Raw genomic sequence first — 24079 nt, 5'->3', positions numbered from 1 at the left:
CATCATAATACTTTTCTTAGGGTAGGAGTATGAACATTGTGGTTTTGATACTTTACAGACAAGGAACAAGACCTGCAAGATCTACAATCACACTATGAGTGATGCCAGATAGTTGGTTTCTTTTATTTTATATGAATTTATATACCTATATTTTTAAGACGCAAAAGAATTAATTTAATGTGGTAAAGTCTTAGCATTTTCACCTAGATTTTTTTTTCATCTTTTACAAGACAGATATTGAGGCGCTACTTGTTTTTTGCACACTAGTTAATTATGCTAATTTATACCTGGGAAGTACTGAGGGATGTGCATGGTTTGCTAAAAAGATACCTGAGAATCGAGTATTTGCATACTAGAAGAGAGAGTAAAGTACCGAAAAGTCTATTTGTATATTTTTACATAACACTTTCCTTGTTAAAATTAGTTATATCTGTAAAAGAGGATTCTTGTTCATAATTACCTGTATATGTGAAATATTTGATCAGTAGGCATTAGTATGCTGTTCTGCCTGATAAAGTATACTCACTATAATTGGTTCTTAGTATTTACTTGCTTTTTTCCCTAGTAGTGAGATTTTGTATCTGTGTGTGTGGGGGGGGTGAAGTATATATATCATTCATGCTCTTTTTTTTTTTTTTTTACTAATTTATTGGCAGTGGCATGCACTTGTCAAGGTGAGTGAAGGTGTTGAACCTGAGGCTGTGGAGCAGAACATAATATATGCTGTAGGGTTATGCTACCTAGAAGAATACCTTGGTAACCATTTATTATCCAATCCTGGGCCTGTTTTAAGAGTGAATGAAGTCCTAGTAATAATTACACTAAAACAATAAATAAGTAATGCCAGTACACATGGTATTCTTAGCCATAATCCCTGGTAGTTACGGGTTTTAACGTAGATTATAGCTTGGACATGTTTAATTTTCCAGAGAATTAAGTTTTATCTAAAGAGTGGAGAGAATAGTGATTTCACAATTTTGTGAAAACAGAATATATTGACATACGTATAGCATATTGTTTGATGGTAGCAACTTAGTAAATGTTACCTGTCAAGTTAAAACTCATATTTTGGAAGAGGTTTGAGGATTGATGTTACCATTTTGAAATTATGAAGTGCTATCTTTTTGTTCTCTACCTATACTTTGGGTGTTTATCTTATACCTTAACGAATTGCCTTCAATGCACTGAAATGTTGGGTTAGTAAATTGTTGAAGTAATTGGATAGCTTTCTTGGCCATCATAGCATTTACATTTCTTACTCAGCCACTCATGATCTTTCCAGTTCAACTAAAGAGTGAAGCAAAGTAGAAATAAAAGGAAGTTCTCCTGGAGGTGTTTTACTATAGTCTTGTTGTTACTCATTATTAGTTCTGTGGCATTGAACTTGCACATTTATTTTGTGTCATTGAGAAAGGTCCTCGTTGGTCTTAAAATCATTTGGGTGTTATGGTTATGTAGTTATTTCCAAACAGTTTCTTTCTCTTCCTGAATTCATACTTATTCTTTATATCGTGTTAGGGGAGGGAAGATGAGGAATATCTGGTGTAATTGCGGGTGGTAGATAGAAGTCACGGAGTCAAGGACTAATTTAGCAGCATGTCCCAGGTGGTTTAATTACCACTCTCTATCCAATGTAACTTAGATATAAAGTTGGTGATTGAACTTTCACAAGTTTTTCCTAATGGTGAAATTGAAAAGATTAACCAGATGTTTGCACAGTTTGGAAATCTGATTCATTTACTCATTTACTCATTCATTCTTACCTTTCCAAGTTTAATAGCATCTGATAGTACTGATAATTAATGGTATCTGATAGTATTGGTCACTTAAGTGCCAGTGTCTCATGTTATCACTAAAAACTCTTACAGCTATTTACAAATGAAGAAAGTGATGCTTACACAGATTTTTAGGTCCCATCCAAATTCACTTAAATCCCTATTTTTCAAAAATTCCCTCTATTATACTTTAAATTCAAAGAATTGATCAAGCCAGGTGTGGTGGCACATACCTATAATCCCTGCTACTTGGGAGGGTTGCAAGTTCAAGGACAATTCAAGCCCTTTCTCAAAATTTAAAAAGGTCTGGAATGTAGCTTAGTGGTAGAACAGTTGCCTAGCATGTACAAGGCCCAGGTTTTAATCCTTAGTACTACACACACACACACACACACACACACACACACACACACACACACCCCGGCTTTTGACCACTTTCCAGTATTGCTTCCAAATAGATAAGTGATTGGTAAATCTGGGATTGCATTTGCTGTAGGAAAACAAGTAGTGAAGTTAAGAGTCTCATTTGCAAAGACTGTTGGTTGCAGTATTGTTTGGAACCATAGGGAATGGTATTGGGAAAATAAATGAACCTAATTTATGATTTATTTATTTATTTTTTAAAAATATTCTTAAATTTTAGGTGGACACAATATATTTTACATTTATGTGGTGCTGAGGTCTGTGTCACAGACCATTTAAATAGTTTTCACTTGTAATCTCCACAGTAATCCTACAGGGGTTACATACAATGCCCATTTTAAGATGAGGAAATTGAGGCATAGGAAAATTTGTTAAATGCTCAATAATTTATAGCTGCAAATGGCAGAGATGGGATTCTACCTTAGGTAGGGTCTGACCCCAATGTATCTCTTACTCTGGTGAAAAACTGTTTTGTTTTTGTAGTGTTTTCTTGTTTTTGTGGTACAAAGGATTGAACCTAGGGCCTTGCACATGCTAGGAAAGTATTGAGCCACATCCCCAGTCCTTTTTATTTTTTGAGACAAGGTCTCATTAAGTGTCCAAGCTGGCTTCAAACTTGTGATCCTGCGTCAGTCTTCCGAGTAGCTGGAATTACAGGTGTGCACCAGTATACCTGACCTGCTTTTGTTTTTTGTAAAATAATTATAAAGCTGTTAGGTTCGTAAAATGATAAAGATGAAAAAATGCATACAAAAATGTACTCCTGAATTTGAAAAGTTTCATCACACATATATAATTACTACCAAATTGTTATAAAGTATTTACCTTCCATTTTTATGCCTTAACTTCCCTGAAAACTATAACCAGTTGGTGAGCCACCAGTACTATGGACCACACTTTGAATTACTGCTTCAGGTCAATTTTAGTGCGTAGGGACTATTCAGCAAACCATTTGCTTTTATATACTTCAAATTAAGGATTGGGCTGTGTCTCCTAATGTTGGGGAGGAGAATCTGAAAGTTCTTAGGAATAAATATTTGTTGTATGAAGGTAATGGAGGACGTAAACAGGTATCTTGAGGGAGGAGAGCTCATCATTATTTCTAGAAGAGGTAGTTATATGTATATTTAGATTAAGAGTTGGTGAGAAATTTGAATATTCAAAGCAATGAAAAAGCATGTTTTGTATTTGGAGGAAATAGATTTGAACATTTGAGAATTTAAAATTAAGTCAGATTTATGAGAGAAAGCAGAGTAATAGCACTAGATCTGGGAAATATTTAGCTTTCTTATATTAGGATCATTCTATAGGGCTAATATGATAATATGTACTAATTTTTGCTGAATGTACTAAAATGCTCCCTTGGATTCTTTGTGACTTGTCCCAACTCTTGCTTGATTTTTTTTCTTCCCCTGTCAACTTCTGTTGCTAAGACCACCTACTGAGCTGAAGTTGCTAAATTATAATACTGAACATTTTTATTTGAATCTCAACAAATGCAGCAAATCTAAAATCAGTTTTAATACTTTGTATATAAACTGGTTGTATTTTTCTATTTCCTTACTTGCCATCTATATTAAATCTCTTTTACCTTCCAGTTAATGACTTCTACTGCCTGACCTTTGAGGCGCCTATCAAAATCTCACTCCAACTTACCATTCTAGCTATATCTTTGGTTTCACGAACCCTATCTTTCAGGTATACTGGTTACCATCTTCTAGATAAACATGGCGCTACTTGCTCCCTATTCTACCCATTATACAATGGCTTTTCAAGGGGAGGTTGTCTTTCAAGTTAAAAATGTGTTTGATTACTTTGAAAGTAGTCAATTATTAAATTAACCTTTACTTTTTGTCCAGGTGATTTGAAAATATGGATGTTAAGAAAAAATTTCTCATGAAATTTTCTAATTGGTATACCACCAGCCTTAAATAATAGGGAGAGGGATGTGGTGAGAATTTTCATTAGAGAGTTTTGTTTTTAAATTGAATGTAAATTTAAAACTATTTTACTATTTGTGCTATATAGGAAGCAACCTTGAAAACAAGTTTGTATCTCTTAGAGAATTGTTCTTTGAAGTGTTTCTTAGTTTCCATACATACTCACATGATCATCTGTACTTCCTGTCTTCAATATTTAAAAAATATATGATTGAACTGGTACATGCCTGTAATCCCAGGTAGGAGGATTGCTAAATTGAAGGGAAATTTAGCAAGATGATCTCAAATGAAATAGGGTGGAGACATAACTCAGTGGTGGATCCTCTGTGTTCATTCCCCAATTCTGGGGATGGCAGGGAGCAGATTTTTTTTTTTTTTTAAGTGATTGGAACAGTTTTAAAAATTCATCCCATGAAACCTTACAAAGTTTCAGAGAGAATTTCCTTGGTGTGGTACACTTGTCCCATAGCCTGGCTACTTAGTTTACCATTTATCCAAAATCCCATGCCTCATTTGAATTAGTCAGAGAATCTTAATAGGAAGTCTAACTTCAAAATATCTAAATTTTATTTTTATATACAGTTTATATTAAATGTGATTAACAAATTAAAATAAATAATGAACGAATTGGAGGATTTGTTACATTTGATTAATATTTATGTTTAACTGAGGAATGACCTAAAAGCATTTTTTGTTCTGATTCTTTTAAAAACAAAATACATATCTTTGTTCTGATTAGGCATATTTCCATAATTGTTAATCATTTTTTGAATAAAGAATTTAATACAGCGTGACATTGTTTTGGATATCATTTATTAATTTCTAATGACAAAAATTGAAACAGTATAAGACTTCCTCATAGAATTTGAACCATCCCCATAGAATCAGACTGAAAGTTTTAAATATCTAATATGGATATTTTGTTTTATTTTTATCTAAGGTAAATATTTTTTAAAAAACATTTTATTTATTTATTTAAATTTATTTTTTAGGTGTAGATGGACACAACATAATGCCTTTATTTTTATGTGGTGCTGAGGATCTAACTCGGGTCCCGCCCATGCTAGGCAAGCACTCTACCGCTGAGCCACAATCCCAGCCCCTCGAAGTTAAATATTTTAAGAAAGGAAAAACAGCTTGGTTATTTGATTCAAAATTAAAAGTTTTTATAATAAGAAAAAATATTTTATGGTTTTTCAAAGCATTTATCTTAACATTGCATGTTAAGCTATATTGTCTTATTAAATTAAGAATTATTATTATTTTTTAATATTTATTTATTTATTTAGTTATCGGCAGACACAACATCTTTGTTGGTATGTGGTGCTGAGGATCGAACCTGGGGCCGCACGCATGCCAGACGAGCTCTCTACCGCCTGAGCCACATCCCCAGCCCCAAGAATTATTTTTTTAAATATATTTTTAGTTGTAGATGGAGACAATATCTTTATTTTTTATTTATATCTTTTAATGTGATGCTAAGGATTGAACCCAGTGCTTCACAAATGCTAGGTGAGCGCTCTACCACTGAGCCACAACCCCAGCCCCAAGACAATTATTTTAATATTACATATTAAGATAATTGCTATTAAAAGTGATGATCAGAAGATTTTAAATTAGTATATTTATTGTTTCATATTTCCACACGTACTTAAAAGTGGGTAGCTAATTTTACTATAGTTAACTTAGGAAAGGTACAAATTTTTTATGTTCTTCAAAGCTGCATTAAAAGGATTAAAAAAATTATGTCACTTTTTTAAAGCAGGGTTTAAAATTAAAAGAGCACTTTCTAAATTCTAGGAAATGAGCATATTTTCTCCTGATTACTTAGTTTTTCTTTCTATATATTCATAGATTTGATTATCATCTTAGTCTTCCATTATTCTAATAGTGAAAAGAAGAATAATGGAAGGAAAGCATTAAATGAGTTAGAAGATGATATTTTGGACCCTGTGAAACTTGTAATTCCTCATTTGCTTCATTTTTTAATGCTGCTGAGGTAAAAGGTTTAAATAAAAGTTGTGAAAATGTTGCTTATAATGAGGATACAACTACGGGTTGAGCCTCCAAAATCTGAAAATTTTTGAGCCCAAGAGGAAAAACCTGCCTTTATGTGACAGGTTGCCATTAAAACACAGGTGCACAACTCTTGATTTCTTCAATGTCACCAAGGGAAGAAATTCTGTTCCAACTCCTTCAATTTCAATATAAAAATTTATTGTACAAATTATTTAAAATGTTATATAAAATTACCTTCAAATTGTGTTTATATGGTACATTTGAAACAAATTTCCCAGTTAAGATTGAGGTCCCATCCCTAAGACATTTCATTCTGAAAAAAATTTAAATCTGAAACACTCCTGGTCCCAGGCATTTTGGATAAAGGCTACTTATTCAATCTGTACTGTACTTTTGGAAGAAGGATATATTTTGCTGGCATACCCAATCTTACAAACCCTTTGGTGGGATCATCATTGTTTTCATAATTGTTTTAAACCCATGTGACAGTATTAATGCTCTTTTACGCGGTGATCCTTCCTGCATTTACCCAAATACTTAACCTTTTTTGATATGTTATTCTTTTTCACATCTCCAAAATTCCATCTGGGATCCTATTGCTTATAGGCTGAAGACTGCCTTTGATATTCATTTCACTTGGAATCCATTGGGAGTGGCCCAGTGAGTGGGTGGGTGAGAGGATGTGGTAGAGTCTTGTCTGTTCAAAACTATGTTTTGATGTCTTCATTTAAAAAAAAATTGTAATTGTAGATGGGCAGCATACCTTTATTTTGTTTACTTTTATGTGATGCTGAGGTTCAAACCCAGTGCCTCACACATGCTAAGCAAGTGCTCTGCCACTGAGCCACAACTCGAGCTACAACTCTTGATTCTTTTAAAAAATAGATTCAATTCCCTTTTCAAATAACTCTTAATTTCATCCCCATCCCCCATCTTCTGTTTTACCATATTAATCGTCGTTACTAAGTCTCTGTGGACGTTTTTGAATCATCTTTGGATGTCTTTTAGGGATCTTTAGTTGTCTTAAAAATTCTTTGTGTGTCTAGTAATGTCTGGCTGATTGCTAGATACTTATTAATAAAGCTTAAACTGCACTCCTAATGGCATGTAAATTTTGAATCTTTTTATGTAAACATTTTAATTCCTTTTTTTCTCTTTTTTTGGTGGGGGTGGGTAACCAGGGATTGAACATGGGCGCTGGACCACTGAGCCACATCTCCAGCCCTATTTTTTTTTTTAATATTTATTTTTTAGTTCTCGGCGGACACAACATCTTTGTATGTGGAGCTGAGGATTGAACCCAGGCTGCACGCATGCCAGGCGAGCGCGCTACTGCTTGAGCCACATCCCCAGCCCCCTATTTGTTTTTTTGTTGTTGTTGTTTGTTTTTAGAGACAGGGTCTCACTTAGTTGCTTTTGCTGAGGCTGGCTTTGAAATTGTGATTCTCCTGCCTTAGCCTTCTGAGCCACTGGGATTACAGGTGTGAGTCACTGCGCCTGGCTTGAATTTATTCAATTTTAAGAGCTCATAGTTCCTGTTGAGTTTGAGCGCTGTGGTCATTAACAATATAATTATGAGCAAAATCAAGACATAGCCCATGATCTGAGTAACTTTATAGGGTAGTAGAATGAAGTCGCTGTACATATCCTAAGTTGATAAGAAAAAAAATGCATTCTTTAAAACAAGTATTAAGCACCTATCTGGTTTGAGATCTTTTAGAGCATATCTGCTCTGACTTTGTTTTGTTAGTTCAGTTTAAATCTGACACCTACCCTAGCAGTAAAAACTCAGAGCAGCTTGCCTAGCATACACAAGGCCCTGGGTTTGATGTCCAGAATCACCAAAACACCCCAAAATCTGATACCCAAACACTGTTGTAGCCCTATCTCTGTACTCTGCAACTTTTGTTTCAGCTTCTGGTGTCTTTGTTTCAGTTTCTGGTGTCTTTCCTTTATGTTTTCTTGATCAGTTTACACTAGCATCAATAATAATAGGAGGAATGTGGTGAATACTTATCTTAAGTTGTCCTCAGGTTCCTTTTCTTTCTGATATTTTTAGGTGACAGTATTCATTTTGCCTAACCTAAAAGAAGCCACTTTCTTTTTTTGCATATTGATTATTGAAAATGTCAAGTTGCTAAACTTTGAAGTTATAGAGTAGGTAAACAGTATGACGTAAAGGCAAGGACCTCTGTATCATTGGCTGGATCACTTTACAAAGCCTTTTTTTTTGCCATTGTTTTATAGTTGTTATACTCTCCAAAACTTAGTTTTAGTCCTCCGTCTACCCCCAATAATAATAACATATACAATAATATGACCTGTTAAGAAAATAGTTGATTCTCCTAATTTTGTTGCTTAATCTTGATATTTAAAAAATGGGCAAGTAGGTGGATACTGCGTATTTCATAAAAATTATAGTTTAAAATTTGAGAAACTTTCTCTTAATGAAGAGACACTGGAAGGAAGAAGAGTCTGGTTATTAGAGGTTGGTTTTTGATCTGTTCTATGAAATTATTTTCTCTGATTCCTTCTCCTTAAAAAAGACTATTGACATCATTGGCTCAAGTTTAATTAGAATAATGTTTTATATTGTTTCCATTAGGAAACCACCCCTACTCCTAATCCCCCGCCTACAGAAGAGGAGAAAACAGAATCTAATCAGGAGGTTGCTAACCCAGAACACTATATAAAACATCCTCTACAGAACAGGTAAGCTTTCTCACACACCTAGGTTTTCTGACTTAGTAAGGAAAATGGTGAAGAGGTTAGGTTTGAAGGGGAAAATTAGATGAGACTAATTTTTGTATGCTCAGGTTGAGGCTTCCATTTTCGTTTGGATGACTCATGAACATCAGGCAGTTTTGTGTGTGAATCTTGAGCTCAGAACTAGATTAGAGTTTGGTTTGAAATTCATCTGTATTGGTTGTAATTGAAGCTATAATAGTAATTAATTCTCTTAAGGAGAAGTCAACTTGACTCAAGACAAATGTCTGAGATATCAACAAATAGAGGGTTTGTGTTGAGGGACAATGCCTGTGAAGGATGTAGACATACAGACTGGGAGTGGAGGATCATGGAAACAAAATAGTTTGTTTTTAGGATAGCATATGTACCTAAAAGGTCAAATAAAGAAAGGCTCACATAGCTATTATTAAAAAAATGAATAAATAAGTCATTTTTTTTAAAGTGGGAAAGTTTTTTTTTTTTTTTTTTACAGTGTAGATGATACAAATTGGGGCAGTTTGAAGAGTGAATAAGGCATATACAAATATGTAAAGCAAGCACAGGTAACTCAAAGTTGGAATGAAAAAGGAGAGGTACAAGGTGTAGACAGACTAGAGGTTGGTTGTATTTAAGAGACAAGTTAGGAAAGGAGAAGGGGGGAGATGAGGATGTTTTCATAGTTAACGGTATAGTAGGAAGTCAAAGTTCATTATGTGTAGTTTTCCACAACTACCCACTCCTTCTCACTAATACTGTTTCTGTTTTTCTGATTGTTTTTCTGGATTGTGTAATGAAAATTAACTTGATTTCGCTGATGGTGGCAACTCAGAAATAGTTTAAGAACCTAGAGGAAAAGTTAGGTGGGATTAATTGAGGATTTTAAAGTTTTATTTCAATTCCTGTTGTTTTTATTTTTTCTTATTGGGGGGGGCAGATCTTATTATGATTACTTGAAAGAGGCCTATTATAATTAAGTTTCCTTTAGCTAAAAGAATATTTTCCCTTTCAGTCTTTTTTATTTTATTTTTTAAATATTTATTTTTTTAGATGTAGATGGAAAATAACACAATGCCTTTATTTTTATGTGGTGCTGAGGATCGAACCCGGGTCCCGCGCGTGCTAGGAGAGCGCTCTTCCGCCGATCCACAATCCCAGCCCCTGCAGTCTTTTTAAAATATTTTCTTTTAGTTGTAAATGGATACACAATGACTTTATTTAATTATTTTTTTAATGTGGTGCTGAGAATTTAACCCAGTGCTACATATGTGCTAGGCAAGTGCTCTACCACTGAGCCCCAGCCCCAGCACCTCTTTATAGTCTTTGTATGTTTTTTAGTCTTTCATTATTATGGAAGACTTTTTAAAGCAATAATCCAAACATACTTTATGAAGTGTTCTCACAGGACACCTGTGGTTCAGTGTCTCCTTCAGTGAGGAACACATCAGTTTTACTAGAAAATGGGGATTATCAGGTAGTGAAACTTCAAAAGTCAAATAATTCTGGAAGGGTAAAATCCTTTCTTAGGGAGGCATTCTGCCCAAGTAATAAGTTGAACTGCAGTTTCATTTAATTCAGTGTGACAGTAGCTCCAGAATTTTTTTTTCTCACTGTTTTCAGTGGTATCTCTGTATAATCATTCAAGTTGTTAGCACAGTTCTTAGTGGTGTTATTGTGAAAAGAAGTAATCAAGGTACGTATTCCTTCCAGCTTGAAAGAATTCTGAGATTCCTGAAGTGTTACTAGTAAACAAATGTATGAAATCCTAAAAATGAAGACTCTGGGGATTTTAGTTTCTCTAAAATCTACTTTTTGTGTAAAAGAGCAGATATCATTTTTAAGAAGAATGATGCCTTATGGTTTAAATTTTGGTAGTTTTTCTCTTTATTTACTTCTTATAAATATCTTGTAAGTTTTATATTGTCTTTCTAAAGAACCCATAATAATATGAATGATTAAATGAACAGGGAACAAATATATAAAGTAAAAATTTTTGGCTTTCTGAATCTCTTTTACTTTTTTCTCAAAGTTGTCAATATTAGATTTGATTTGTACTGTTCCAGAATTTAATTTAAATATGCACATGTATATTTTTATACAAATGACTTGTACTGTTTTTTTGTTTGTATGTGCAGATTTTGCCTTATTGTTTTATTTATCCCCCCCCCCACATTATTTTATTGGTGCATTATAGTTACACATACTGATGGGATTTGTTGTTGGATACTCGTACATGCATACAATATTCAGTATAGCTATATGCCCTGTTTTAAATTTCTGCCATATGCATATACATACACATGTAATTTCTGATCTGCATTAATGAGCATATAGTTTTTTCCTATTTACAAATAGTGCTGCACTTTACATCCTTATGGGTTTGTTTACTTTTTTGAGTGTGTCTATATGGTAAAATTTCAGATTTCTTAGGAGAAAGACTACCCTTGCTAAATTCTTTTCTTGGCTTTTAGACTTTTAACAATTTGAGAATTATTTTCCAGGCATTGTATATTAGGGTTATTAACCTTCCTAAAGCAGGAGAGGCTATTGTGTGGTGTTATTTTATATAAATGATTTCTCAAAAATTTGGTGTCATAACTTCTTTATACTCTTAAACATTCTTGAGGACGCCACAGAACTTTGATTGTGTAAATTTTTATGTTGCTATTTAATTATTATTTTTTATTTTTTTGGAGAGAGAGAATATCTTTTTTTTTTTTTTTTTTTTTTTTTGGTAGACGGACACAACACGATGCCTTTATTTTTATGTGGTGCTGAGAATCAAACCTGGGTCCCACCTGTGCTAGGCGAGTGCTCTCAATCACTGAGCCACAATTCCAGCCCCAACTATTTAATTATTTTTATAATAAATGCTGAAATGTGTTCATTTAATTCATTACATTAACCTAAAACATTTTTTTTTTAGCTGTAGAGAGACACAATATCTTTATTTTATTCTTATGTGGTGCTGAGGATTGAACCCAGTGCCTCACACATGCAAGGCAAATGCTCTACCAACTGAACCACAACCCCAGTCCACATAAGTCTATTTTTTTTTTTTTTTTTTTTAGTTTTAGATGGACACAGTATCTTTATTTTATTTTTATGTGGTGCTGAGAATCGAACCCAGTGCCTCACGCATGCCAGGCGAGCACGCTACCACTTGAGTCACATCCCGAGCCCCTATAAGTCTTTTTTTTTTTTTTTTTTAAAGAGAGAGGGAGAGAGAATTTTAATATTTTATTTTTTAGTTTTCGGTGGACACAACATCTTTGTTTGTATGTGGTGCTGAGGATCGAACCCGGGCCACACGCATGCCAGGCGAGCGCGCTACCGCTTAAGCCACATCCCCAGCCCCGCTATAAGTCTGTTTTTTAAATTTATTTTTTAGTTGTAGTTAGACACAATACCTTTATTTTATGTATTTTTATGTGGTGCTGAGGATCGAACCCAGGGTCTCGCATGTGCTAGGCGAGTGCTCTACCACTGGGGCACAACTCCAGTACCCCACGTAATCTATTTTTAATGAAAATAATTTTGAAATAAAAACACAAAGAAAAAGTAGCATTTTGCAATCTATTTAATGAAAAACATAACTTATTAGAAGTCAGCTGGATTTTCATAGCTGCTTTTGCATTTGATCTGTGAAGATTAGTTGTTTCAATGTAAGTATAAGAAGAAAATGTGGTCTCACACCAGTACCTTGCTAGAAAAGCGAGAAGAATTTTAAGTAGCCTTCTAAGATAATTATGGATATTTCCCCCAATACTAGATTTATTATAGATTACTTGCAGTGTAGAATCTGAAACCATATTCAAGAACTTTTCCTACAATGTTATATTAAAAATCCATGGTCTTCCTTGCATTTGGTGTGGGTATTTTACCTATGTGTGATCATACATTAATCATTTGGGAAATAATTGATTCAGCGAGTAATGTAGACCCTGTGAATGTCAACACATTTCATTGTGTAGAAATTTGAAATAATAATTCATTACTATACCTCTGAGCTCATCAAAAAAGTCTTTAATTTTTAGGAAGTGTCAGCTTACAGTGTCAAATGAAAGCTTTCCAAAATTAAATTTTTTGTCCTGAAAGCTCAAATTTTAAGTCACAGACTCTATTCATTTCCTAAGCAATAACCATGGCTTATCAGTTATTTTGTTCAAGTAAATATGATATTAGTGGCTAGTTTCCCTCACAAATCAAATAGTTGTCTAAGCATCATATTTTGTTGTGCCTTGTAGAAGTGCTTTACATGCATAATATGAAAACAAATAAAAATTCAACAAGAACATAATTTTTATTGTTTTGTCAAAGACATTTTTAAATGAACCTGGCAGAGTTGATAAAGGATACAGGGACTATTAGTATAGTTTGTCTCTGTCTCTTGCTAAGGCATCAGCAGATTTATCCTTTTTGTACCATTAGTGCACATTGTCAATAGTGAATGATAAATAGTGTCTTAGAATTATATAAGAAAAAGGGTCCCCTGGGGTCTGCAAACCACACTTTAAGAATCTTAAAATTAAATTAAAAACATTCTTGTACAAACATTTTTGTCTAGTAACCCAGTTATTTTCTTTCCTTTTTTGGGGGTGCGGGTACCCGGGGGGGGGATTGAAATCAGGAGCACTTGACCACTGAGCCATATCCTCAGCCCTGTTTTCTGTTTTATTTAGAGACAGGGTCTCACTGAGTTGCTTAGCACTTCGCTTTTGCTGAGACTGGCTTTGAACTTTCCATCTCCTGCCTCCTAAGCCACTGGGATAATGCATGCTCCACGGGACCCAGCTCCCAGTTATTTTATAAACCTTTATGTTTAAAGGCTAAGCACAGTTTTCTTTTTAAAAGAGACCATATTATTGTTTTAAATTTAGAATATCGTACTTTATCATGCGAATTTTGTGATAGTTGTTCTGCCTTTTTTTCCCCTTTATAGTGATTGGCAAATACATACAAACTATTCAAGCACATGTTCATATGCATCTATGTGTCTAACTGGGGTACTAGGCATCAATCATGGAACTATAAAATATATAATTTGGAAAGCCCTTCAGATATCATTTATATTGATGAAAACATGGAATTTCTCTTTTACTTACTTTTGTTACAGTCCTCCCTCTGGTTGTGGGACCCCAAAGGATGTTCAAGTTAATATAAAATGGTGTAGTGTTTGCATTTGACCTTTGCACAACCTCCTATATTTATAATACCTATTATGTTAATAGTTGTTGTGCTGTACTTAGGGAATGATTTTTTATATATTTAATATGGGCAAAAGTTGTTTTTTTTTTTTTTTTTTAAGCTGAGTATTTTCTGAGGATGCTGAACCCTGGATACCAAGGGCTTACTGTATTACATTTCAGAGAATATTGAAATTCAGTTCTTCTAAAGGTGAATCATCTTGGGATGATACATTTTATTGTAATGTTACTGTGTTTATTATCAGTATAGGAGAAATTAGTATATGTATTATTAGGTGTGTGTGTACTATTATAATTATTTAGGAATAAAACTTTTAAATGGAAGTATATACAGTTATATAGAAACTGGTTAACATTGTTTCAGAACATATCTTTGCAGTATTACTTAATCCATTTGTGTTCCCAGTTGTATGTGTCAATAAATGTAGAATCAAATTTAATAGTTTTTCCTGTTCCTAACACTCCCATTTCTTCCTCTTTGTCTGGTAGCTATTTGTTCCTCTCAGAATTCAGCCTTCTTTTTTCTAACCTTCCTTTATGGCTAAGTGTATGTCTAGTCTATTTTTTCCTTCTGCTTATTTATCTCTTACCATATAGTTCTTTGCACACTGTGATTTTCTCTCCCATATTTATATGAAATCCCCCTGAGAGATTAACCTCAGGGTCTCTAGATGTTACAGGGAATCTATTGAAATAGTACACCAAAAAAAAAAAAAAAAAAAAAAAAAGCCCTTCCCCCCTCTGGTGTTCAGAATTGAACCTTGGGTTTCATACATGCCAGGCCAATCCTCTACCACTGAGCTACATCCCCAGCTAAAATGCTTATTTTTTAAATAAAATGGAGAAAAGTATTCATTATTTGCCAATGGATATCAACTGCAATTCAATTTTTAAAAATATTTGTGGTAAGATACACATAAAATTTACCCTTAATATGGTACAGTTTAGTAATGGTAAATACATTTACATTCTTGTTGTATAACTAATCTCCAGAAGTATCATCATCTTACAAATAATAGCTGACCCCTGACCCATTAAACAACAATTTTCTATTACTACTTCTGTAGCCCCTGGCAATCACCATTCTCTGTCTCTGATTTTGACTAATCTAGGCACTTCATTAAAGACGAATCATACAGTATTTGCCTTATATCATTAATGATAATTTTATGTCAGCACAACATTTTGTTCATCCATTCACCTGTTGATGCCATTTAGGTTGCTTTTACCTTTTGACTATTGTGAACAATCCTGATGTCAACTTGGGTGTACGATGACTGTTTTTTGACACTGACTTTTTATTTTTAGATGGGCACTCTGGTTTTTTAAAAATGATAAAAGTAAAACTTGGCAAGCAAACCTTCGACTGATCTCTAAGTTTGATACTGTTGAAGACTTTTGGGCGTAAGTAAACATTTATTTTAGGATATTTGTAATTTTTTTTTTCTCTTTTAAGTTGAATCCACAACAGGAAGGATGAGGGATGAGTGAAGTTAACAAACGTTCATCTGAAGAACTTTGTCTTCTCCTCATGAATGTTTGAATTTGTGATTATGCCTGATCAGTTTTAGAAAGGTTCTATCCGTTATCCTAGGCCTGAATATTCTGTATTCCTTGATCTGAAATATCCTTTCCTTCAAAATCCTTTATTGCCCTAAAACTTTTGGCAAATAGTTGAAACTTGTATCCTTTAGTGGTTGCCTATATAAATCTCCCTCATAACTCTAGAGCACTGTTTGGTGTCCGTTTCTATAATTGTTTTCAGTATAATGTCTGGAATTTCTTATGAAGTCTCAGGCTGAAATGATAAGAATTCAAGGGAATGTCAAGAAAAGGATAGTATCTGTGATGATAGTTCATTATAATTTATGATAGACTAAGAAAAATTGAAATGTTTTTCAGATTTTGTTTCTAGTTAAACTTTGATTTGGAATCAAACTTGTGTATAACTCCAAAGTACAATTTAAAATTTTGATTCTGATTCTCTAATATTAAACAGTTTTTTTGTTCTGTTTTGTTTGGGGCTAGGGATTGTCAGGGCCTTGTGCATGTCATACAAGCACAAGGCCCTGACACGTTTTAGTACGTGTAGGCAATGTCATTTCATAGTGGATTTGTATACCATAATTTAGAAATTTGAAGGAATCCTTCAGCTTTCTTTAATGACTAAATTACTTCTTAATTTCTTACTTTTTCTAATAAATTTCTTAAAAACAACCTTTGAGTATTTTTGTTTTGATTCAATCTGTATATTCTCAATATTTTGTTCAATGTGCTATTATAAATTCTCATAAACTAAACAGATGTTAGAGCACCTGAATAAGAAAAGAAGTGGCAAATATAGCATTAGCTAGGCTTTTCACCTTAAATTCCATTGAAGAAATGTGCTCTCATACTAAGCACTTATTGTACGAAATTAGTAGTGTTAATGCTGAGTCATCATTATTATCAGGTTTCTTTTGTTGCCTAGTTGAAGCTGTCATTGATAACATTGTTTGGGAAGTTACCATTAGGTAATGATCCCACAAATCTTATGGAACATGCTCTTTTACCCAAACTGGGATTATAATAGGTGTCTTACCCTATGTAATCTGATCAGAAGATGCCAAGTTCTTTCTTAAAACTCTTCTTTGAGATATTTCCATACTAGGTTTAAATAGTTAGTTCTAAGTGAACCTAAGCATAACAGTCTGTAGCATATGACTGAGGTTAATTAATTTCTGCCATCTAATGTTTGACATAGGCAAAGCATTCTCTTGCCAATTAAAAAAAATATTTTTTTTAGTTGTAGATGGACACAGTCCTTTATTTTATTTATTATTGTTTTTTTATTTTTTATGTGGTATCAGGGATCGAACCCAGTGCTTCATGCATGCTAGGCAAGCGCTCTACCACTGAGCCACAATCCTGGCCCCCTTTTGCCAATTTTTAAAAACAATTTTGCGGTAAGAGAATACAGGAATCACATGATATAGCCATCTACTATCAGGAAAGTGAATGTTTAAGCAATTGCAAATATTATTCTGCTAGTTTTGTATTTGGAAATGGTTTAGAAATATCAGTTCCATGCTATATGTAAATGATTCCAGATGGTAGAGCTTAGAACTATTATATTTTTAAAAAAGTTTTCCAAGTAATCATTCTCCTAACTAGCCAGTAAAATTTATAGTTTTGGGGAATCATTCTACTTTTGGATAAACTTTAAGGATAATGATGTTGATTATTTAAGTCATGTAATCCTGAGGATCAGGTTCATGTTTTCTCTTGATCTCTTTCCTTCCCCCCAGTATCCAGGGATACTCTATCACCAAATTATACACCTAGCCTGTTTTATTTTTTGAGGAAGGGGTCTCACTGAGTTCTTCAGGCTGGCCTTGAGCCTGAGATCCTCCTGTCTCAGACTCTTGAATTGTTGGGATGTCTAGTGATGATTTGTTTTTTTAGTGTTTGAGAACAAACAAAACTGTTCATTACCCTCATGTTCTATCATTTACTTAAGCAACCTTATGCCTTTATTTTCAGTTTTTTATATATACATTTGTTTGTAATTATTTGTATGAGTTAACCAGTGTACCAAAATGTTTTTGTCAAAATTATTAAAAATAGTTTGTATTATAAATTGTTTCTTGAACGTATCATTAAGATCTGTTTTGTCTGTCCATTTCAGAAATCGACTTCATAGAAAAACAAATACATGTGAACTTTTTTGTGTTAAGTTTTCGTGTTTCTAAGTGTGTATAATGCAAGCACATAACCTTTCATTACATATTATATTTTTAATTGTTCTTTTCTTTTGCCTAGTCTATACAACCATATCCAGTTGTCTAGTAATTTAATGCCTGGCTGTGACTACTCACTTTTTAAGGTATGCCTAATCAGTGATTTCATGTATTTATTATAGGACTAGACCATTCATGTATTCATTAAGAAAACTTTCCACAGTAGAATAGTTTCTACTGTGATGCACAGGCTAATAATTAAATTGGTGTTACTAGGCTTTTAACATCAGTATATTTTGCTCTATTTATGGTATAAAAATTAGAAATTAAGAACATTACTCTAAGGGCATACTGAGATTGATTTTGATGAAAGCTCTGATTTTTATTTTCTTCCCTCCAGGCCAGTTCCTCCTTTTTGTATTTAAGTAGACTGAGCTTGTCAGGCTTTCTTAATCAGGGGTTGCAGGGTTTCTTGAAATGTTTATAAATGGACTTTGTCAGATGGTTGGAGGATGCAGCATTAATTAATTCTGAAATTGCATAAGTTTTGCATGTGTTTTCTAGGTGTTGAAGAATACGTAGTTAACTGATAAAAGGTGTCTGTTAGGCAGAAAGTTTAATCATTTCCAAATTAAGGAAAGCACAAGGTTTGATAACTAATAGGTGACAGAGTCACACCCCTGATATTTTTGAAGTCCTTTTTGCTTTTTTTTTTTTTTTAAATAAAAACTCGACCCATAGCAGTTCATAATAAAGTTTAAGAAGTTGACAGTATTTTACTTGCTGATTATAGTGGTTATCTCCCTCAAAGTCCAGGTCACAATATTGTTTAATAATGTTGTTTTCTTCCCCTGTAGGATGGTATTGAGCCTATGTGGGAAGACGAGAAAAACAAACGGGGCGGAAGATGGCTCATTACATTGAACAAACAGCAGAGACGAAGTGACCTCGATCGTTTTTGGCTAGAGACAGTAAGGTTTTAAAATTATAAGGCAGTTTTAGAATACTGACTCATATTACATTACATTTTGTTTTGGTTTACTTAGTTTAAGAGGAAATAAAGATGCCCACATTAGAAAATCTTAAAGTTAATAATTGTTTTATCATATGAATCCTGTATACCTTATGTGCTAGTATGGTGAAATATTCTGACATACTAAGTCTAATTAAAATGATTGGAATTAAAATCCCACCTTCCATAATAAGATTACCCTGGTCATTTCATCAACTTTGGAATTTATAAGATTTTTAATGGATTTGCAACCCATTTATAGCATTGCTGTATGTGTGCTACATTTTCTTTTAGAAAGAAGTAAACAGATTATTAATGCCATTCAACCTAAAAAAGTTTCAGTAACCTTTTTAAAAAAATGTTTTTTTTTTAGTTATAGTTGGGCACAAAAACCTTTATTTTATTTATTTTTTATGTGGTGCTGAGGATCGAACCCAGCGCTAGGCGAGTGCTCTACTGCTGAGCCACAACCCCAGCCCCTGTAGTTAACACTTAAATATTTGAATGAGGTTTTTTTGTTTGTTTGTTTTGTTTTTTAAGAATAGAGTTGATTTTGCTTTTGGAAAAGGTCATCAGTAAATAATAGTTTAGAATTCCTCATTAAAAAGTCAGGACATTTCAGTTTTGCAAAATGAAGAAAGTTCTTGAGATGAATGGTAATAATGGTTGCCCAATGTTAAATGTTTTTAATGCCCCTGAACTACGTGTTTAAAAATGGTTAAAATGATAAGTTTTATGTTTTATCATCCCCCCCCCCCAAAAAAAAGTCAGCATGTTCTTATGAAAAAGCAACATGGCAATCTAACCATGAATAGCTATTTCACATTATCTCATTAATCATTTGTTTGCCCACAAATATAACCAGCAGCAAGGCAAATGAATATTAATAACATAACATCACTATCTGTTCCCTGACATCAGTTTCATCAATTTGATGAAAAAATTAAAACAACTGAAATATTTAAACAGTCAAGCCAAATAATCATATGTATATGTAAAATTTAGACATTTAAAAGCTGATTTTATTATTTGTATGTATACAAATACAGAAGGAAACATTTGCCCATCTAATTAAGTGGTTTATAATCTATTGGATGTAATTTGGGATTTGTTGTTGTTTTTGAAGCTGCTGTGCCTTATTGGAGAATCTTTTGATGACTACAGTGATGATGTATGTGGAGCTGTTGTTAATGTTAGAGCTAAAGGTGATAAGATAGCAATATGGACTACTGAATGTGAAAACAGAGAGGCTGTTACACATATAGGGTAAGGTTTTGCTCTTTGCCTACTTCTTTGACAATATTAAGGTAACTGAAACCTGGAGTTTTTACTTGTGGTTTAGAAATACTTGGGTTTGTAAACCATTATTTTCCTTGTATTGTTTTAATGACAATTTTTATAATTTTGAACTACTGTTGGTGCTCATTGTCTTACTTATATACTATTTTTTTCTAATCCTGTAAAGTTGCTTTTTCTTATCTAGTATGTAATTCTTAGAGCACTCTACTTTAGCTTGCAGTACTTTATTCACTTACTAAGTAATGAAAATGTATTTTTCTCAAATTTGGAAAGTGCTATTTGGAATAAAAGTGCTACTTTGAAAACTACAAATGTATAAACCATCATAATTCAGTGAGTATTGGCACATGATAATGAAATTTCCACATATATGTACACTACATAGAATTTTACTTGAAAATAAACATTTTAAGTTTTGTCCATATTTAAAATCCACATGTATAGATTTTTCTTTTTTTCTTTTTTTTGGGTAAATTTTGTTCTTTGCAAAAATGGTCTGTCATTTACTTTCAAACATTATTGTTAGGATTTTTTTATTACAATTACATTAGTAAATTTATTAAATTAGTAAAATTTGTGGTTTAATTTTATGTTAATAAGTACTAGGTAGTTATAGGTCACAAAATGTTTGAATTGCTCATTTGGTGATTTTTCAAACATTATAAATTCTCCTAGGAACATACCTTCCAATCCTTTTTCAGGTTTCATTCTATGTGGGGCTTCTATAAGAAAGGAGTTGATCGTCAATTTGTTATCATATTTAAGATCTTTCCATCAGCATCAAAACATTAGTTTAGGAGTTTCATTTTACTTTGAAAACAATAGTTAAAAAAATATAGGTTTCTTATGAAAGTTTTATATTTGTGTCAGCATTAAATAATTTTGAAATCTAAAACATTTTGATAATTTTTTAAGGAAAAAATATTTTAGCCCTTCTAATTTGTATGAGTCAGTACTATGGGTTTTGACATTTTTATTGAGGAATTATATTTGTAGGGAATGCATTACGCCATAATTTTAATCTAGTAGTCATTTTCACTTATTATAAAAAGTATTTTTAGATGCTGTATTTGGAGGAAGTTAGTAAAAGCTTCTGAAGCAGGGGTGGAGTATGAAAAAGTTGGAATGGTGGAGTATCATTTTGGGTGATGCTCCATAAAAGTGTACATTCCCTTATTTTTATTTGATTTTTATTGCTTCTTAAAAATATTTTTGCTATATTTTTTCTAAGAATAAAGGTTTAGATTTCTATATTGATGTATGACACTCTCTGTGATCTTTCCCTGGGTCTTTGTTAGCCAAACCTGACATTCATTTGTGATCCATAATAGCACAGCCTTATTTTTGGTTCTCAGCCCTCAGAGATGCACCTTTTTTTCTTTTTTTCTCATGACTCTAAAAAGGAGCTTTCTTTAATATAGCAGATGAGATTAGATCCTCTAATTTATACAGTATGATACAGTGGTATTTGGCACTCATTCACATTTTATTCTTTACAGTAGTCACATGTTCTGGGACCAAATGGTCAAGGTCCTTCTTTTATATCCCCACCTTCCCCCAGTGATGAATCCAGGACCTTTTACGTGCAAGTCAAGTTTTCTACCCCTGAGCCTATAACCCCATCTCTAATAATATCTTACTTGAAAATAAGGTTGTAGGGTTATATTTAAGGCAGAAATTATGTATGTTTAACTTATCCTGAGAAAATTATAAATTTCCCTCAAAATGTTTAGTTTTGTTCTTTACTCTTTTCAGTATTAGGTTTGGCAAATGTAATAGTATAGTAGTATACAGTATTTACTGTGTTCATATGTATAATGTAACACTTCAGGTCAAAAAATGAAATAGACATGTGCATGTTACCTATTTTTATGAAAGTTAAGTATGCCTGTGATAACAGTTTCATCATTTGTATTTGTAATTATTTGATTGTGTTTTCCCTACTTGTCTCTACTTACTATAAATGTCATGGGCCCAGGAACTGACCCTGCTTTGCTCACTGTTAGTTTAGTGACAATTATTACAGTACTTGATATGTATCTGATTGGGTCTTAGATATTTGTTAAGTGATTAACTAAGATTGCTATGGAAATATAAAGTGTAAATCAAGCTAAAAGGAAAAGGGTGTTCAATTTTTCTATTTTACTCAGTGTGTTTTTAGATATTAAGACTGATAATGAATTTTTAAAATTAATTTTTTGGTGAATAAAAATAAATGGCCACTTTCTTCTTTGTCTTCTAGGAGAGTATACAAGGAAAGGTTAGGACTTCCTCCAAAGATAGTGATTGGTTATCAGTCCCATGCAGACACAGCTACTAAGAGCGGCTCCACCACTAAAAATAGGTTTGTTGTTTAAGAAGACACCTTCTGAGTATTCTCATAGGAGACTGCGTCAAGCAATCGAGATTTGGGAGCTGAACCAAAGCCTCTTCAAAAGCAGAGTGGACTGCATTTAAATTTGATTCCATCTAAATGTTACTCAGATATAAGAGAAGTCTCATTCGCCTTTGTCTTGTACTTCTGTGTTCATTTTTTTTTTTAATTTTTATTATAGTGTCCACTATCCCAATCAAAGAATTAACAGTCCACATCATCCCCAGAATCCATAAATGTGTTCCTGGCCCACTCTGTATTAGCTTAGTAGAATTACCATTACAAACAAGTTTTACCCATCCACAATATTCAAAAGAACTTGCGTTTCTATACCTTAATAGGAAAAAAATTGAGTTTATGTTCCATTGTATGCAGGGGCATATTTTGCTGGTTTGAAAGAGTATGATGCATACAGTTTTCTAGCAATTTTCTTTGTTTCTTTTGACAGCATTATCTTTGCTGTATTCTTGCTGATGGCTGCTAGATTTTAATTTATTTGTTTCCCTACTTGATAACATTAGTGATTCTGATTTCAGTTTTCCATTTGTTTTGCTTTTGTTTTTCCTCATGTAACATTGGTGAAGGATCCAGGAATATGACACAAAGGTGGAATAAACATTAATTTTGTGCATTCTTTGGTAATTTTTTTGTTTTTTGTAACTACAAAACTTTGCTACAAATTTATGCATTTCATTCAAATCAGTGATCTATGTTTGTGTGATTTCCTAAACATAATTGTGGATTATAAAAAAATGTAACATCATAATTACATTCCTAACTAGAATTAGTATGTCTGTTTTTGTATCTTTATGCTGTATTTTAACACTTTGTATTACTTAGGTTATTTTGCTTTGGTTAAAAATGGCTCAAGTAGAAAAGCGGTCCCATTCATATTAAGACAGTGTACAAAACTGTAAATAAAATGTGTACAGTGAATTGTCTTTTAGACAACTAGATTTGTCCTTTTATTTCTCCCATTTCTATAGAAGGAATTTGTACTTCTTATTGCAAGGCAGTCTCTATTGTGTCTTCTCTTGTAGTGTCTTCCACTTGAACAGCATAAGTTTGGAGCACTAGTTTGATTATGTTTATTACAATTTTTAATAAATTGAATAGGTAGTATCATATATATGGATGAAACTGATGTGGCTATCTTTGTTTTTTTATAAAGTAAGGCCCAGTTCTTTAGTCTTAAGTAAATAATGTAATTTCAATATGTAAAAATTCATGAGAATTGGGATTTTGGTGCATCACCATTTGATTGATAGGAACAGTGGTTGTAAATCTTGGTTGCAAGTTGAGATATTCTTAAGTGTCAGAATGATAGCATAGGGAAAGTACAGGTGGGGGCATATGCATTAGTATTCTTATCAATAGAACAGAATAAGTATTAAGATATTTATATTGGTCAATTGTTGTAGTATGGTTTTTCTGTAAACTTGAAAACTTCATTTCTTCTTTGTAGGTATCATTTGAAAGCAAACTTGAAAAATATTTTGACTCTGATACATAATTGTATAGTTCAGATCCTGTGAAATGAAGTGTGGCTATCATAGAGCAAAGAGTAAGGTGAACTGTAGGTAGCAG

General features: G+C 33.0%; 1 protein-coding gene across 1 annotated transcript in view; it reads left to right on the top strand.

Moving 5' to 3' along the window:
• The window catches only part of Eif4e (eukaryotic translation initiation factor 4E), a 38088-nt gene extending 14642 nt beyond the window's left edge, over positions 1–23446 (top strand). Inside the window, exons 2-7 of the mRNA XM_026402006.2 lie at positions 8763–8869; positions 15397–15492; positions 17890–17953; positions 18665–18778; positions 19946–20085; positions 22361–23446. Coding sequence (XP_026257791.1) covers positions 8763–8869; positions 15397–15492; positions 17890–17953; positions 18665–18778; positions 19946–20085; positions 22361–22475 — 636 coding nt within the window. The 3' untranslated portion in view covers positions 22476–23446. The remainder of the gene's footprint in view (positions 1–8762; positions 8870–15396; positions 15493–17889; positions 17954–18664; positions 18779–19945; positions 20086–22360) is intronic.
• The last annotated feature ends 633 nt before the right edge of the window (positions 23447–24079 follow it).

The sequence above is a fragment of the Urocitellus parryii genome, chromosome 10 (genome assembly GCF_045843805.1).
Source record: "Urocitellus parryii isolate mUroPar1 chromosome 10, mUroPar1.hap1, whole genome shotgun sequence".
Lineage (NCBI taxonomy): Eukaryota > Metazoa > Chordata > Mammalia > Rodentia > Sciuridae > Urocitellus > Urocitellus parryii.
The sequence above is the reverse complement of the archived record's forward strand: the minus strand, read 5'-3'. Positions and strand labels throughout refer to the sequence as shown.